Source organism: Polyodon spathula, chromosome 17 (assembly GCF_017654505.1).
Source record: "Polyodon spathula isolate WHYD16114869_AA chromosome 17, ASM1765450v1, whole genome shotgun sequence".
NCBI classification, from domain to species: domain Eukaryota; kingdom Metazoa; phylum Chordata; class Actinopteri; order Acipenseriformes; family Polyodontidae; genus Polyodon; species Polyodon spathula.
Genome location: NC_054550.1, coordinates 26,023,412 through 26,037,044, shown reverse-complemented (window position 1 = coordinate 26,037,044; position 13,633 = coordinate 26,023,412). Strand labels below are relative to the sequence as shown.

Here is a 13,633-nt window from a genome sequence, read left to right as displayed (position 1 = left end):
CATAGAAGATGATGGCCTTTGATGATTTGGTGTGATTAGTCTGCATAGTGTTTAAATTGTTTGGGGTCCAAGATAATTACTAAATGAATAGAGCCTCTAACTGCAATAGAGAAAGGCACTTTTCAGAGTGACTTTCTGTATTCTTAACAAGTTCTATGGCCACATTATTATTATTATTATTATTATTATTATTATTATTATTATTATTATTATTTTACTGAATCTCACCTAAAATCAAACCTGCCAGTGAGAATATTATTTTAAAAAAAAAACAGCCATGAACTGAATTACTTCAATGTATATGGTGTTTCACATATGAATACAGAACAGCAACAATGGTATCTGTATTAGTCACTATTACATTTTGCCTGAATCTCATATACAAATGTAGCCGCAAAATGGTCCATTTCAATTGGACAAAAATCATTAAGATACATGATTAATCATGTAGAAACCTAAAAGTCACCTGACCTCAATATGATAGCCACGCTGGGTCAGGGGTCCAGTTCACCGTTACATTTTGCCTGCAGTCTTCATAAATTTAAAGTGTGAGGCTCAAAACAGCAGCTTTGTAAAATGACCGATACAAAGAGTTGGACGTTAGTACACTAGTTTGTCTGGATGGAATCTGGATTGAGCCGCGACATTATTTTTCAATGACATATATTTACATAAACTAAATAAAAGCCACCTCATTTAACCTCTCTCGCTAGCTCTCTGTTGGTAAATGATTACAATGTAACTTTGGTTGCAAAACTCCATTGGCCTGTTAATATTCCGAGAACCAGTGGGAGCGAGCCATGTATGCCGATTTTATAACCAATTGTTCTTCAGTACAGGTAGAAGGAAAACAAATATTGTGTGTGCAAATTCTATTGGGCAGAGTTGCACTCTAGGGGCAATTATTGGCTAGAGCCTCTTATCTCGGGCTATGATTGGTTTGACAACGGGCAGGAAGTGTCTTCTGAGGGTTATGGGGTTATGGGGTTATTCCTGGGGAAATGAGGAATTTAAAGCTCCAAGTAAGATGATTATGTTATTGTCGGGGATGTTAATGTTATTTGCATAACAACAAAGGAAACATGCCCTAAAGTAAGACCGGGTTGAGTTCAAACAAAAATCGAACAGCAATCGCTAAGTGTAGAACGAAAGACTGGTTGGTGAATCTTGTTCTGTGGAGACTGATTTGCAAGCGCAGTGCCACCGTATTCAAGTGCTGTCATTCACTTTCAAGCAGTTTTTTATACTTTAATAAGGATTGCATTGTTTTCTGTGTACTTATTTTTGATTAAGTTGTGTTAAGATGATGACCAGAAGGAAGTGGCTGCTGTTTGCATTGTTGGTGGTGGGAATTTCACAGGGAGTGACAGCTGGTAAGTGAGCATATAATTCATTGCATAAATACGTTAGTGTTTAAGAGACTGACACCCAATCAAACAAATGAATAGCATATTCTAGAATAGTGTTGTAACGAACACGTTGACCGATTAATTGTAAGGGTACACACTACGAATACGTGGTCACCAAAAATATATTTTAATATTATACATGCATAAAATGTGAATAAAAAGATTTGGTGCATACCGAACAGTAAATTGTTGGCACTGACGCTAGTTTAAGCTTAATAAACGAATTGTGCCACTCACTATAATTGTCAAAAGAGAATATTAAATTTTTTGTTTCCATTGACGTTTCGAATATAGAATATATATATAATATATATATATATATATATATATATATATATATATATATATATATAATATATACTATTAACATATACATAGAAATCCTACTCTATACATAATTAAAGACTGTGTAATTCTTCAAATATACACTGCAGTCAATATTTAGAGTCGTTTACAGACTAATCAACATCATGCCTTGAACTTTTATCCCCTTCAGGCGCAGGGGCCTAGATGGTCATGTCACTTATGGGTTTACTCAGCTTACAGATATTATGACACAGAGGGGCTATCTGTAGTTTTGTTCTGAACCGTTTGAATGCCAATTTTTCTGTTGTGATTGAGGCGTTTCTTGCATCTTATGGTTGAAATGTTTAGTCTGATTTCGTTTGATTGGTGGTCTTATAATTAATCTGTGAAGCGTACTATTGAGTGGCTGTTTATTTATGCGTCTGTTTTCTTGTGCAGATTTGGAAGAGAGAAATGACTCTCCTGAAGGCGAGGTAAGTCAAAACCACATATATAAATTCCCAAGGAATAATAGGCTGGCAGATCAAAAATATAGACACTTTATGCAGCAAATTTGAAATATCAGTGACCACCTTAAATCCCAATAGGAATCACGCAGACTTGGACAGAGAGCTGCAGTTAAAGATCCTCTTTGCAGAGAAGAAAATATTTTACATCATTTCCACAAAACTTGTTTTCATATCTTTTTTTTTCCCCCAAGGTAAAAATTAGTCAAACTGGGCCCTTAATTAGTTACTCAAACTGGACACTTTGTAAATCTGAACAGTTGGCATGCTAAAATGTATTTTTTTTCCTTTTTTTATATGAATTGACTGATCTTAGACGTCGTTCCACAGTCCAAACACTGAAGATGAAGAGGTGCCCACTGGAGCACGGATAATTGCGGGACAGGTGCATTTTCCCAGAGAAGTCTCTCAGGATTTGGAGGGGGGTGGTGAGGGCAGCTCTGAGGAACCAAGTTTGTTAGAAGTGACTGGTACTGAAGACCTGCCTACTGAGCCTGTGGATGCTGAAGAAAAACAGAAAGCATGTAAATACCTAAGACTTCTTTAACTTTAGTTTCTCCAAACAAAGTGTCTGGTTGATATGCAGTACCTTTTATTTGTAAAAAAAACTGTTAGTCTTTTAACAGTTCCCAAACCTGAAGTATTAGCAGTATATTTGATTCCGTTTCTGGATGGAGTATACTTTTACATTTTAGATCAATTTTAACATTAAATCCTACAGGCTTAAAAATCTGGTTTAAAGTTAGCTAGCTGGGCCATCTGTAAACAGGCCAAACTCAACTCTTATTAGCTTTAAAAATAAATCTACTATGATTAGAGACTGTTTTAAAACATGTCATTTTTTGTAGGGCAGCTGTCAGGATTATGGTGTATCTTGCTATTGAAGCACAAAACTCCTGTTTCCACTTTCAGATAGGTTCAGGGATTGCAAAATGCAAATTTCTGTTATTTTCTGCACATCTGTTGCCTGCTGAGTGGCTGTGTAGTGTTTCAAGGTTTCAGTTAAAAAAACAAAAAAAAAAAAACCTTTTCCTAGAAACAAAATGACCTGTTTTTGCTGTGATGAGAGCGTCAATGTAAGGCTGCATTTCTCTGTTGTGATACATAGGCCCTGTCTGTAATATACTTTATTTAAAGGAATTATGAACATAGTGCAATTTAGGAGGATTATATGATGGCCCTTTTATATTTTAAATCAAGAAACTCACCATTAACTTTGTGTGATATTTGCAATCATTGAGTACTATTTTATTTGAACAGCATTCAGGTTTCACAAAAAGGGAAATATATATTTTAATATTATCTGAAGCTATGTGCTCTTTAATATTTAACTGAAGAAATTCACATTGATAATGCAAGCAAACAAGAATGGGTTTCTGCAGTTTGCTATCTTGGGACAACTACATCTGTTAATTTTTCTGACCGAGTGGCTGGGAAACGTTGCTGTCTGTTGCCTTATGCATGATTTTACCAGCTTTCCAGGTGGCATGCTGCCAACTACTGCTTTTGGAATGGTTGCTGATCCTTGAAGATATGCTGAAATAAATATGCCAACATTATTGAGGATCTTGGTTTGAACTCGCAACCTTCTGGCTACTAAGCTAGTGTGTAACCAGAGGGGCTAAAAAAGCATTTCACTTAGCCAAGCCAAGCTGGTCAGGCTTCTGTGTATTAGCTTGGCATTCCATTCCTATCCCCTTGTCATCCCCAAAGCAGGGACACTGTCTTTACCTCTTATCTCTTTCCTTGCAGTGCAGAGAGTGGTTGGGGGCACAGCTGATGGCGAGCCCTGCTTCTTTCCCTATTTGTTCCTGGGTAAAGAGTTCACAGTGTGTACCACGGAGGGACGAGGAGATGGCAGGCTCTGGTGTTCAACTACCTACGACTACGACAGAGACAAGAAATGGGGATTCTGTGAAAGTAAAGTGTTTTTTAGTGATGGTGACAAGTTTTGTACTAAACAGCTTGACACATCCCTGTGCCTGAGCCTTGACAGTGAGCAGAACACTGCTAAATATACTGCGAAGTAAAAGTGTATTTTATAAATGCATCAATGAATAAAAATCTGATTTCCTCTGTACAATTACATCTGTATATAATTAACCATTTTATTGCCACATTGAGTGCAATATGAGGTGCCATTACCAGCAGGTATGGTCTAGAATTGAATGTCAGGAATAATACTTTAAATACAGTGTTTCCACCATGTTCTGTTTTCAAATCCTGGAGGAAAGTGTTCCAGTTTCATGGGCTTTTTCTTTTCCTATCAGCTGAAGAACAGGCTAAACAGAGACGCCAGGCTCAAGAGGTCGAAGACCTTTACCAGACGGCGATAAAGATAATTAATGGGACAAACAAGACCAGCCAAAAGAAAGAGTAAGCATCTTCTATCTGTTTAGTCATACACTTTCCTATTTAAATACTTTCTCACACACACATATTAAATTTGACACCAAATAGAAGTACATGCCAATAGTTTGCTTGCTTTTCCAGAAAGCAATCAGTTGTTGACAGTCCACTTACAAAAGAGTGATATCTGTATCTTCTAGTCTATATCAATCTTAAGTATTTTTTTTGTATTAAAAACAAATACAGATTTACTCTGTGCTCTGTCCCAAAAGGCAGCACTATTTGCCACGTAGAACTGAATATTGTTGTTTTTTTTGGGGGGGTTTTTTGGTAGTTGATTCTACAAGTTAAACTACTTTCTTGCAGGAAATGGATTCAAGTTGTAAAGTAACTGAATCTTTGTACTATTCTTCTGTATGAGTATGTCTTTTGTGTCTTTTTTTGTTCTGCAGGGGATACAGTATTCTGATGAAAGCTGCAGAGATGGGTCACACCAAGGCAATGGAGAAAGTGGCATACGCTGTGTTGTTTGGAGATTATATGACACAGAATACTCATCAGGCCAGGGAACTCTTTGAGGAGCTGCTGATTGAGGGATCTCCCAAAGCTCAAACGGTATGTAAAACTAACTAACTTAAACCAAATGTGTTAATAATAAGCCTTGCCGGATTACTCCATAATATTCAACTCATTTTTGATGTCTTTAGTCAGATCAGTCATTTTTTATGTAAATAATTTGTTCATAAAATGAAATGTGTATTCTGTTCGTCATATTGGCCAGAGATGAAAAAAGAATCCCTTTTACCAGAAAAAAAAGGAAATTAAGCCTTACATTATTTAAGTAGAAAACACAATGGGGCGTCTATACCTATATGGGAAAGGGCACATTTTGTGAAAGTAAACATGCAAGAGAAAAAATGGAAAGCAGTTTAATTATTGTACTAAGCAGTTCCATGATGGGTTATACTGTACTAATTGATTTATTCTGTTCAGAAAATGTGCCCTTTCCCTCCTTTCTGCACAGGGACCGAGCTTTCAAAACCTTAAAGGTCCTTTTTCATTGACATAAGGTTAAAGTGGATTTCATGTAGATGTTTAAAGATGATAACACCCTTACTGTACAGTCTGTGCTCATTTTATTTTGTAAAATCTGATGAGATGGTGGAGATATTTTGAAAGACTGCAATTTGACTGAGATTTGTTATGATGGCCAAATCATAGAGTGGCTTTTTAATTCTCTTGTTTCATTAGGGGCTTGGATTCCTCTATGCTGTCGGTCTAGGAGTTAACTCAAGTCAAGCTAAGGTATATGTGCATTGAATTCTTATTTATAAATGTAAATATAAACCATTTTATAGCACATGCTTAATCTGTCTTTGCTTTTTGGCAGGCATTGGTCTATTACACTTTTGGAGCACTTGGAGGGAACTTGATAGCCCACATGATCCTGGTAAGTTAAAACACCAGGCTTTAGAGGTCCCTGATTTTAGTATCAAGTTAAGTTTGGAACTGTTGGCTTTCCTACATTGCAGTTCATTTCAGTGTTGAAGATTATTCATTCTGCCACTTCTTCAGGGGTACAGGTACTGGGGTGGAATAGGAGTCCCTCAGAGCTGTGAATCTGCTTTGACACACTACCGGCTTGTAGCAAACCATGGTAAGCAGCATATTACTTAAGTTATGATGTCTTTAGCCTTGTTATTGGAGGGGAGGTGGTAATAGATTGTAATTAAGAGTTCTTATCGCATCCACAAAGTGATTTCTCACTTGCCCAGGAGCTAACTGGTTCTGCTGAAGTGAATCCTTCTAAAAAAGGTTTTGCTTTGTGTGTGCTTCCCGCAGTGGCGAATGACATCTCCCTGACGGGAGGCAGTGTGGTTCAGCGGATACGCCTGCTGGATGAAGTGGAGAACCCTGGCGTGGCCAGCGGAATGCTGGAAGAGGATCTGATCCAGTACTACCAGTTTCTGGCTGAAAAGGGGGATGTGCAGGCTCAGGTAAGCAGGCAGCTAGCACAACAGAAAATGTCCTGTTTGTAAACTTTTTATATTTCAAAGGCACAATAAGTAACAAGGCGTTTGGTAAGTTTAAAATAAGGAGTATTGTATTTCGCCACAGTATCATTTGCTTTATTACTTTAATTCCAACCAGTTTCAACTGCATTGCATATTCTATTTAAGATCCCTGTGGCAGGGCAAAAGCCCTGCTTGTATAAAATGTGTGTGGGAATGTAAAGTTGGCAGGGATGTGGTTAATTCTGTCCATGCCAACAATCACAGGTGTGGCCAGTCCCCAATTAGGTAATGGAGTGCTAATTGGGGTGTGGCCATTTGTAGAATGGAAGAGCAAAACCCTTTGTTTCTGTGTAGGGAGTTGGGTGTAACTGCGTGAAACTGTTTTGTTGGCAACTTTGTAGTGAAGGCTAATGCCCAGCCAAGAATTGTATAATCGTTTGTTTCAAACTTTATTTTGGCCCTTGTACCATATTTGTTTTACTGTTTTTGGGTCTAGTAAATGCTTTAGTGCTTGAACTTCTTGATTGAGTCTCCTTCCTGCTAATACTGTCTTGGGTCCACAGCAGTATCCTGTCACAATGCCCGCTTCATGTTTTTAGTGTTACAGAAAGTCCACAGGCAAACGGTACCCTTCACTGTGACCATGTTTCAGAATGATAAACACCTAAAGCTTTGTGAAATAGGGTTCATACTTGGTGCAGAACTGTAGTCTTTGATTTACTAGGTCATCATGTTCAGTCATGGTGATCATAAAATTTTGTACTTCTGTGGCATTAATTTTAAGGTACTGGCTTTGTGTTTGAAGGGTTATTCATGTATATGCTTTCTAAAACTGTGCCTTGAGATTTCATGTAAGTTGTGTTATCCATTTTGTTCAGGTTGGTCTTGGACAGTTGCATCTGCATGGAGGTCGTGGTGTGGAACAAAACCATGAGGTATAATGTCTAACATTTTCTATGAGATACATGGCAAAACTGTGTGCTTGACTTTTCAGTTTGGAAAGCTATATCTATGCACACAAGTGTTGTTTCTTTCTTGCAGACTGGGCCTGAGATGCATGAAAATAAACTAGAGAGAGTGTGCTGCGCAGCTCATATATAATATGATGTATACATTCTTCTAAAGTGTGTAAAAACTTGTTAAAATAATGGTGCACGTTAAAAAGGAAATAATTTTTCTGTTTCATAATGAAAGGAAAAATAAGAAATGCCTTTAAGCACTTTTTTTCTTCTGTTATGTAATTCCTTCTTTTTTTTTTTTTTTTTTTTTTTTTAAGAGGGCCTTTGAGTACTTCAATCAAGCAGCTAATGCTGGAAATACACATGCTATGGCATTTTTGGGAAAGGTACCATATTCTCTTATTTATACTTGCATAAATAAAAAGCTGGAATAATTTGTCATGCAAAAAGTCAGATTTACTGAACACTGCAGTACTTGACCTAAATTCCCAATATCATTTGTTCATTTGACTTTTTTCAGATGTACTCTGAGGGTAGCGATTCTTTACCTCAAAACAATGAAACTGCAATGCAGTACTTCAAGAGAGCAGCAGACTTGGTGAGTAATGGGGGAAAAAAAAAAAATGAAACACGTGGTCTTTATTGAGTTCATTCAGTTCACAAAGATGAGGACTCTCCTATTTGAGTTTAACAATATATAATATTGACACCCTGTTCCCTTTGTAACCTGCATTATATCATTTTTTTATAATGTTGAAAGGGAACTTATAGTATTTTTTTAAAACTTGCAAAAAGACGTATTCAAAAAATAATAATGATTTACATTATATATTCCACATAATAACATTTGACTTGAAGCTACCATTATTAGGCTGGCAAAAGACACCTCCCGATTTTTGAATGACTATAAATCACTAAACCTATAGTCTCATTTATCGCATTATCCAAACTCCTTGCATATAATAACCTTCCTTGTGTTTGTTCTCAGGGTAACCCTGTTGGACAGAGTGGACTGGGAATGGCTTATTTATATGGCAGGGGAGTTCCAGTGGTGAGTATTGCATAAATTAAAATTAATTAAAGTAGTAATACGTTTGATTCTTAATCGGTCCTAGATGGGGAGGTGTTTCCTCCATATGCACTTGACTCATGAACCACACGTAAAATCTCTTCAGGGTGTATGACTTGTATTCCACCTGGACAGATTTTTATAAAATGTGACTTTATTATTTTTATTTATTTTCTTGGTGAATGATGTTTTAAAGCTTGTTTTCAAGAGCTTTCCAATTTTTTTTTTTTTAAACAACTCTGACAAAAACTCCCCTTGAACCACATGATGTGGAATGTAGTGTTCAAGTTTGTGTTTTCTTCACACACACTGCTGTATGTTCTATTACAGAATTATGACATGGCATTGAAGTATTTTCAGAAAGCAGCCGAGCAGGGCTGGGTGGATGGGCAGCTCCAACTGGGAACCATGTACTACAGTAAGAAACGTTCTCTGGGGTTTGGGGAGGTTAACAAGAATAGATTTAACAGTACCCTGTAAGATGAAAGAAATACACGTAATATAGGTTTGTGAATACCTTTCAGATTGTGTTTGCCGCTTTTAAAATGTCTTGGATTCTTTTGTTCCTTCAGATGGTATAGGTGTAAAGCGGGACTACAAGCAGGCACTGAAGTACTTTAACCTGGCTTCTCAGGCTGGGCATATCCTAGCATTCTACAACTTAGCTCAGATGCATGCCACTGGCACGGGTGTGATGAGGTCCTGCCATACTGCCGTAGAGGTGAGCAGCACAGCAGGACTTGTCTTTTTTTATTTGCAGTTTTGTGGTTCTATATTTTATGACGTACATGACCTAGTCATAAGATGGTTAAATAGTTGCACCCTCCCATTTTAATAATAATAATAATAATAATAATAATACTAAATGGACATCACTGATTTTAGTTTCATGACCAATAAGAAATCATAAGTTGCTATAGTTTAGTTAAACACTAGAGAGAGCCCTTCGTCTTCTCTGTGGAATGAAAAAAAAAAACATTGTTGAACATATGTATCTTTTTTTTCTATAACATTTTTTTTTTTTTAAAGCTGTTTAAGAACGTGTGTGAGCGGGGCCATTGGTCTGAAAGGATGATGGCAGCCTACAGCCATTACAAAGAAGGAGAAGCTGACTTGGCTCTGGTGCAGTACCTTCTGTTGGCTGAACAAGGATATGAAGTGGCACAGAGTAATGTGGCCTTCATACTGGATCAAGGTAAGCCTACACCCAAAGAAATAACACACTTGGGGAGCCTTCAGACTCCTCATTTAGACTCTTTAGTTGTGAATTTTGAGGTTCACCTTCCTGCCAACGGTTTGCCATGTGTTAAGGTTGATATATAAAAATAGTAATAATCAGATCGCATTAAAGGATCTTTAATTTCACATGCATGTGATGTACAGGCAGTAAACTTTGTCTTTCCCTTGTGTGCTGTTTTAAGCAGGAGAAGCAAAACTGTTCAGTGAAAATGAGACGTTCCCCAGAGCCCTCCTGCACTGGAACCGAGCAGCTGCCCAGGGTGAGGACTTGGGCTTTCTCTTTTAATGGTGAAAGATGTGGAGGTGTGGTCATGGACTGTGTGTGTGTTTGTATGTGTGTCTATAATATTTACACACTCGCAGAAACTCATTTAAATTTAATAAGGGTGCATTTCAGTGATCCAAACAATCCATCATAACATTAAGCTATGAACCTGTTCGATGTCTGTCAGCCTTGAAAAGTGCACTAGACAAGCTTTCAACATTGAACTGCTGCAGTGAGTTTGAAGATCGCGGTCAAGATCAGAACCCCAAACCATTTTATTTTTCTGTATACTCTAAACAGGATACACGGTGGCAAGAATCAAGTTGGGAGATTACCATTTCTATGGCTATGGTACAGATGTGGACTATGAGACAGCAGTTATCCATTACAGACTGGCTTCAGAGCAGCAACATAACGCCCAAGCCATGTTCAACTTGGGCTACATGCATGAGAAAGGGCTGGGAATAAAGCAGGTGAGGCAGGGAGGACTGCAGCACTCTCTTAGGCAGGAATTTGAAATGATGTGTAAATCTTCTTTATTTGACATAGTCTTGATTGAAACCATGTTTCCTTCTGTTTTAGGATATCCACCTTGCGAAGCGCTTCTATGACATGGCAGCTGAGGCTAGTCCAGATGCACAGGTCCCTGTGTTTTTAGCTCTATGCAAGCTTGGACTGGTCTACTCCCTCCAGTATCTACAAGAAATGAACGTAAGTGTCAGGAATGTTAGTGCCCACTGCTTTTCTTTCACGTCAATCATGTTCAGAATTTGTATTCTTGGAAGCTTATTATTAAAGAACTAGAAGAAGTAGTGGTGTTAGTGTTATATTTCAAGTATGTTTACCAGTGAAAACTGGTATACCAGTGAAAACCTTTTTTAATGTTGAAACCCATAAAATGCACAATAGCAATATCAGAAGTCCTTTGGCTAATTAGTTACTGTGCTTTTGTATCTCCCTGTTTCTTCTTGCTTCCTTTAATTGAATTTTACTTTGGGTTTATTTCAGGTTCAGGAGCTTATAGCACAGATTGACCTGGACCAGTTACTGGGGCCAGAGTGGGACCTGTACCTCATGACAATCATTGCCTTACTCCTGGGGACCGTCATTGCTTACAGGCAGAGACAGCACCAGGGAGTGCCCAGACCGGCAGCCCCATAGTGGCCCCAAGGAGAGCAACGAGAGCCAGAGCAAGAAGTGGACTGCCCTTCCTCCTCACTGATGCTCCTTTACAACGGCTTTCTGGCTAACAGACTTCTCTTAGACTGTACAGTAATCCAGAGGCTGTCCTAGCTCTTTTTGGAGCAGCATAAAAAGAATCCCAACATGATTTGAACTCTAATTTTGCAGAAATTGTGCACATAGGGTTCTGAACATGCCTGCCCCCTCCACTTAAGACAGATATTCTACTTCTGATTGTATAGGGCTGTTAAATGTATTTATAAATGTGGAGCGGGTGGGATTGCTTCTTCATTTGCAACAGGTTTTTTTTTTTTTTTTTTTTTTTCATATGGGGGGGTCAATCTCTCCAATACATTAACAGGCTTGACCTAGAATTCAGGAACAAAGTTCACATCCAATTAGTGCATCTTGTGTACAGGACTTTTCATTTGTGTCACCCCAGTTGATCCTTTTTGCTGACCTGTGGAAACATTGCATTGAAGCCTTAAGTTCTGGCTTGTTTAATATGTATTTGAAATGTGAGATAGACATTGGATGTGTTCATAGTTCAGCCAGGCACATCTATCAGTGGCAGGTCACTGGAGTAGACAATTGGAACTCGTAATTTATTAGTGTGTTTTTTTTTTTTGTTTTGTTTTGTTTTTTTAGTAATCTATTCCTTCTCGCGTGCTGCCTGTGTTACCTGGCTTGTGAACATTCCCCTTAGAGGTGTTTTGGTGGAAATGTTACCACTATAATTAACATGGTTGCAAGAGTATAGATGAAGTTATAATTTTTTTAAAAATGCTTCCACCACTAAATTGTGCAAATGAGTTTAATACATCATGGTTTGCTTAACATTAAATCACTTTCTTCTCGGAAAATGCTGTTCCAAATTCTTTCATCTACTGGTAACCCACGTTTATTGAAAAGATCAGTCTCAAGTAATAGTTTATAAGGAAAGAAAACCTAAACTTCACGACTGTGCCAAGTAACACTAAATAAAAGATGTTTGCTCTCCACCCTGTTCCTCACAAAACTATGAAATAAAATCAAAAAACAAACTGTCTGAAAATGTGTTCAGCCTTTCAGATGTGTGACTTTATCTTCCAATCCATGTGTAGGATTTGTAATTTAATCCCAGGAAGCATCTTTTCAAAAGTGGTGCAAATCATAGTGTTGCGGTTCCTAGTATCATATGCTGTTTTATTTCTAGATTTAAAAGATATCTTTGTTTGGTTTTTGTTTAATTAAGCAGTTTACAGTTTAACAAACTATTAGATGTCTTAACTAAAGAAAAGCTTGCTTTAATTAAGGAAGGGAAACGATCTATCTTAAGCTAGTGGGATTTAGTTAGTTAAAATGCAATAATAAAAAAAAATACCCCTTGGTAATCTAGAAAATCAAATTTACTGATACAAAACAACCAGGAAGGAAGGTTTAATATAGGGTAGTTATTTCTTGCTTGTTTTGCAACATCACTTTTGTTTTTCTTTTTGAATTGAGCCCATTGTTTCATACAATAATCAGGTGTGTGTGTGTGTGTGTGTGTGTGTGTGGTCCCAAATTAACCTAAAACCTGTCTTCCCTTGTACAAGGTGCAATCACCTTTTTTGAATGAAAGGTGTATGCGGCAGAGATAGATTGAAACGGTTTACTTTATTTGAAGTCTTCCCACTGATGGTGGTAATGGGAATGTGGAGATGGAAGCTCTGCTATCAAGATTTAAGTTTTTGTAGGTATCAGGCTTTTAAAGACACACCTGTGGTGGCTTTGACAAACTCACTGAGAGCAGAAATTGACCCAAGACTGGGACAGCTACTGGAAGCAGGCTGATCTTTGGGATGCAAATTGAACATTTGTGAAACTACATGCGTTAAAATGTTGTAATAACTGCACTGTGTTTTAAAGAATATAAAGCCAGCAGAAATACTAAACAAGTTGTTAAAACACACTGTTCATACAAAAAGTTATAATATGCTCTGTATTAGCCTATAGTTATGTTAGAACATTCTATATTCCTGTTTATTCTGTTATAACAGTCAAAAATATTGTTGTATCTTTGTAAGTCTGAGTAAAAACTGAGCTAGTTTGGGGTCACGCTGACCAAGAAACACCTGTGAAATTAACTAAGCTTGTCTTTGTCTGAGCTACTGGTGTCAAGGCTCATAACCTTGAGCAGAAAGGCAGACGCGAGCATCAGGTTTCTTATTTGGGAAAAAGAAGTAAGCTTGATCTGAAAGTAGACTTTAAGCTAAAAACAGGTATTATGGAAAAGGGAGTCAGTGGTGAAGTATATGTGGCTTCATTAAATCATAGAAATGAATGAAGACCTGGTGAAAACAAGTGAGGGAG

General features: G+C 37.6%; 1 protein-coding gene across 3 annotated transcripts; it reads left to right on the top strand.

Annotated features, from left to right (window-relative positions):
• Window positions 1-959: 959 nt before the first annotated feature.
• Window positions 960-12,343, top strand: LOC121330164 (protein sel-1 homolog 1-like). Of its 3 annotated transcripts, XM_041276473.1 has the most exons (22): window positions 960-1,022; window positions 1,294-1,373; window positions 2,154-2,188; window positions 2,538-2,745; window positions 3,974-4,141; window positions 4,492-4,597; window positions 5,023-5,185; window positions 5,822-5,875; window positions 5,961-6,020; window positions 6,146-6,227; window positions 6,413-6,567; window positions 7,464-7,520; window positions 7,862-7,930; window positions 8,065-8,142; window positions 8,533-8,595; window positions 8,944-9,031; window positions 9,186-9,334; window positions 9,643-9,808; window positions 10,035-10,112; window positions 10,418-10,590; window positions 10,700-10,828; window positions 11,126-12,343. In XM_041276473.1, exons 2-22 carry the CDS (start codon window positions 1,304-1,306, stop codon window positions 11,276-11,278), a joined length of 2,304 nt encoding a protein of 767 aa, XP_041132407.1. In that variant the 5' UTR covers window positions 960-1,022; window positions 1,294-1,303; the 3' UTR covers window positions 11,279-12,343. The 3 variants fall into 3 exon arrangements, with proteins under 3 accessions (XP_041132407.1, XP_041132408.1, XP_041132406.1); XM_041276474.1 differs by having other exon boundaries at window positions 968-1,373; window positions 10,038-10,112; XM_041276472.1 differs by having other exon boundaries at window positions 968-1,373.
• The last annotated feature ends 1,290 nt before the right edge of the window (window positions 12,344-13,633 follow it).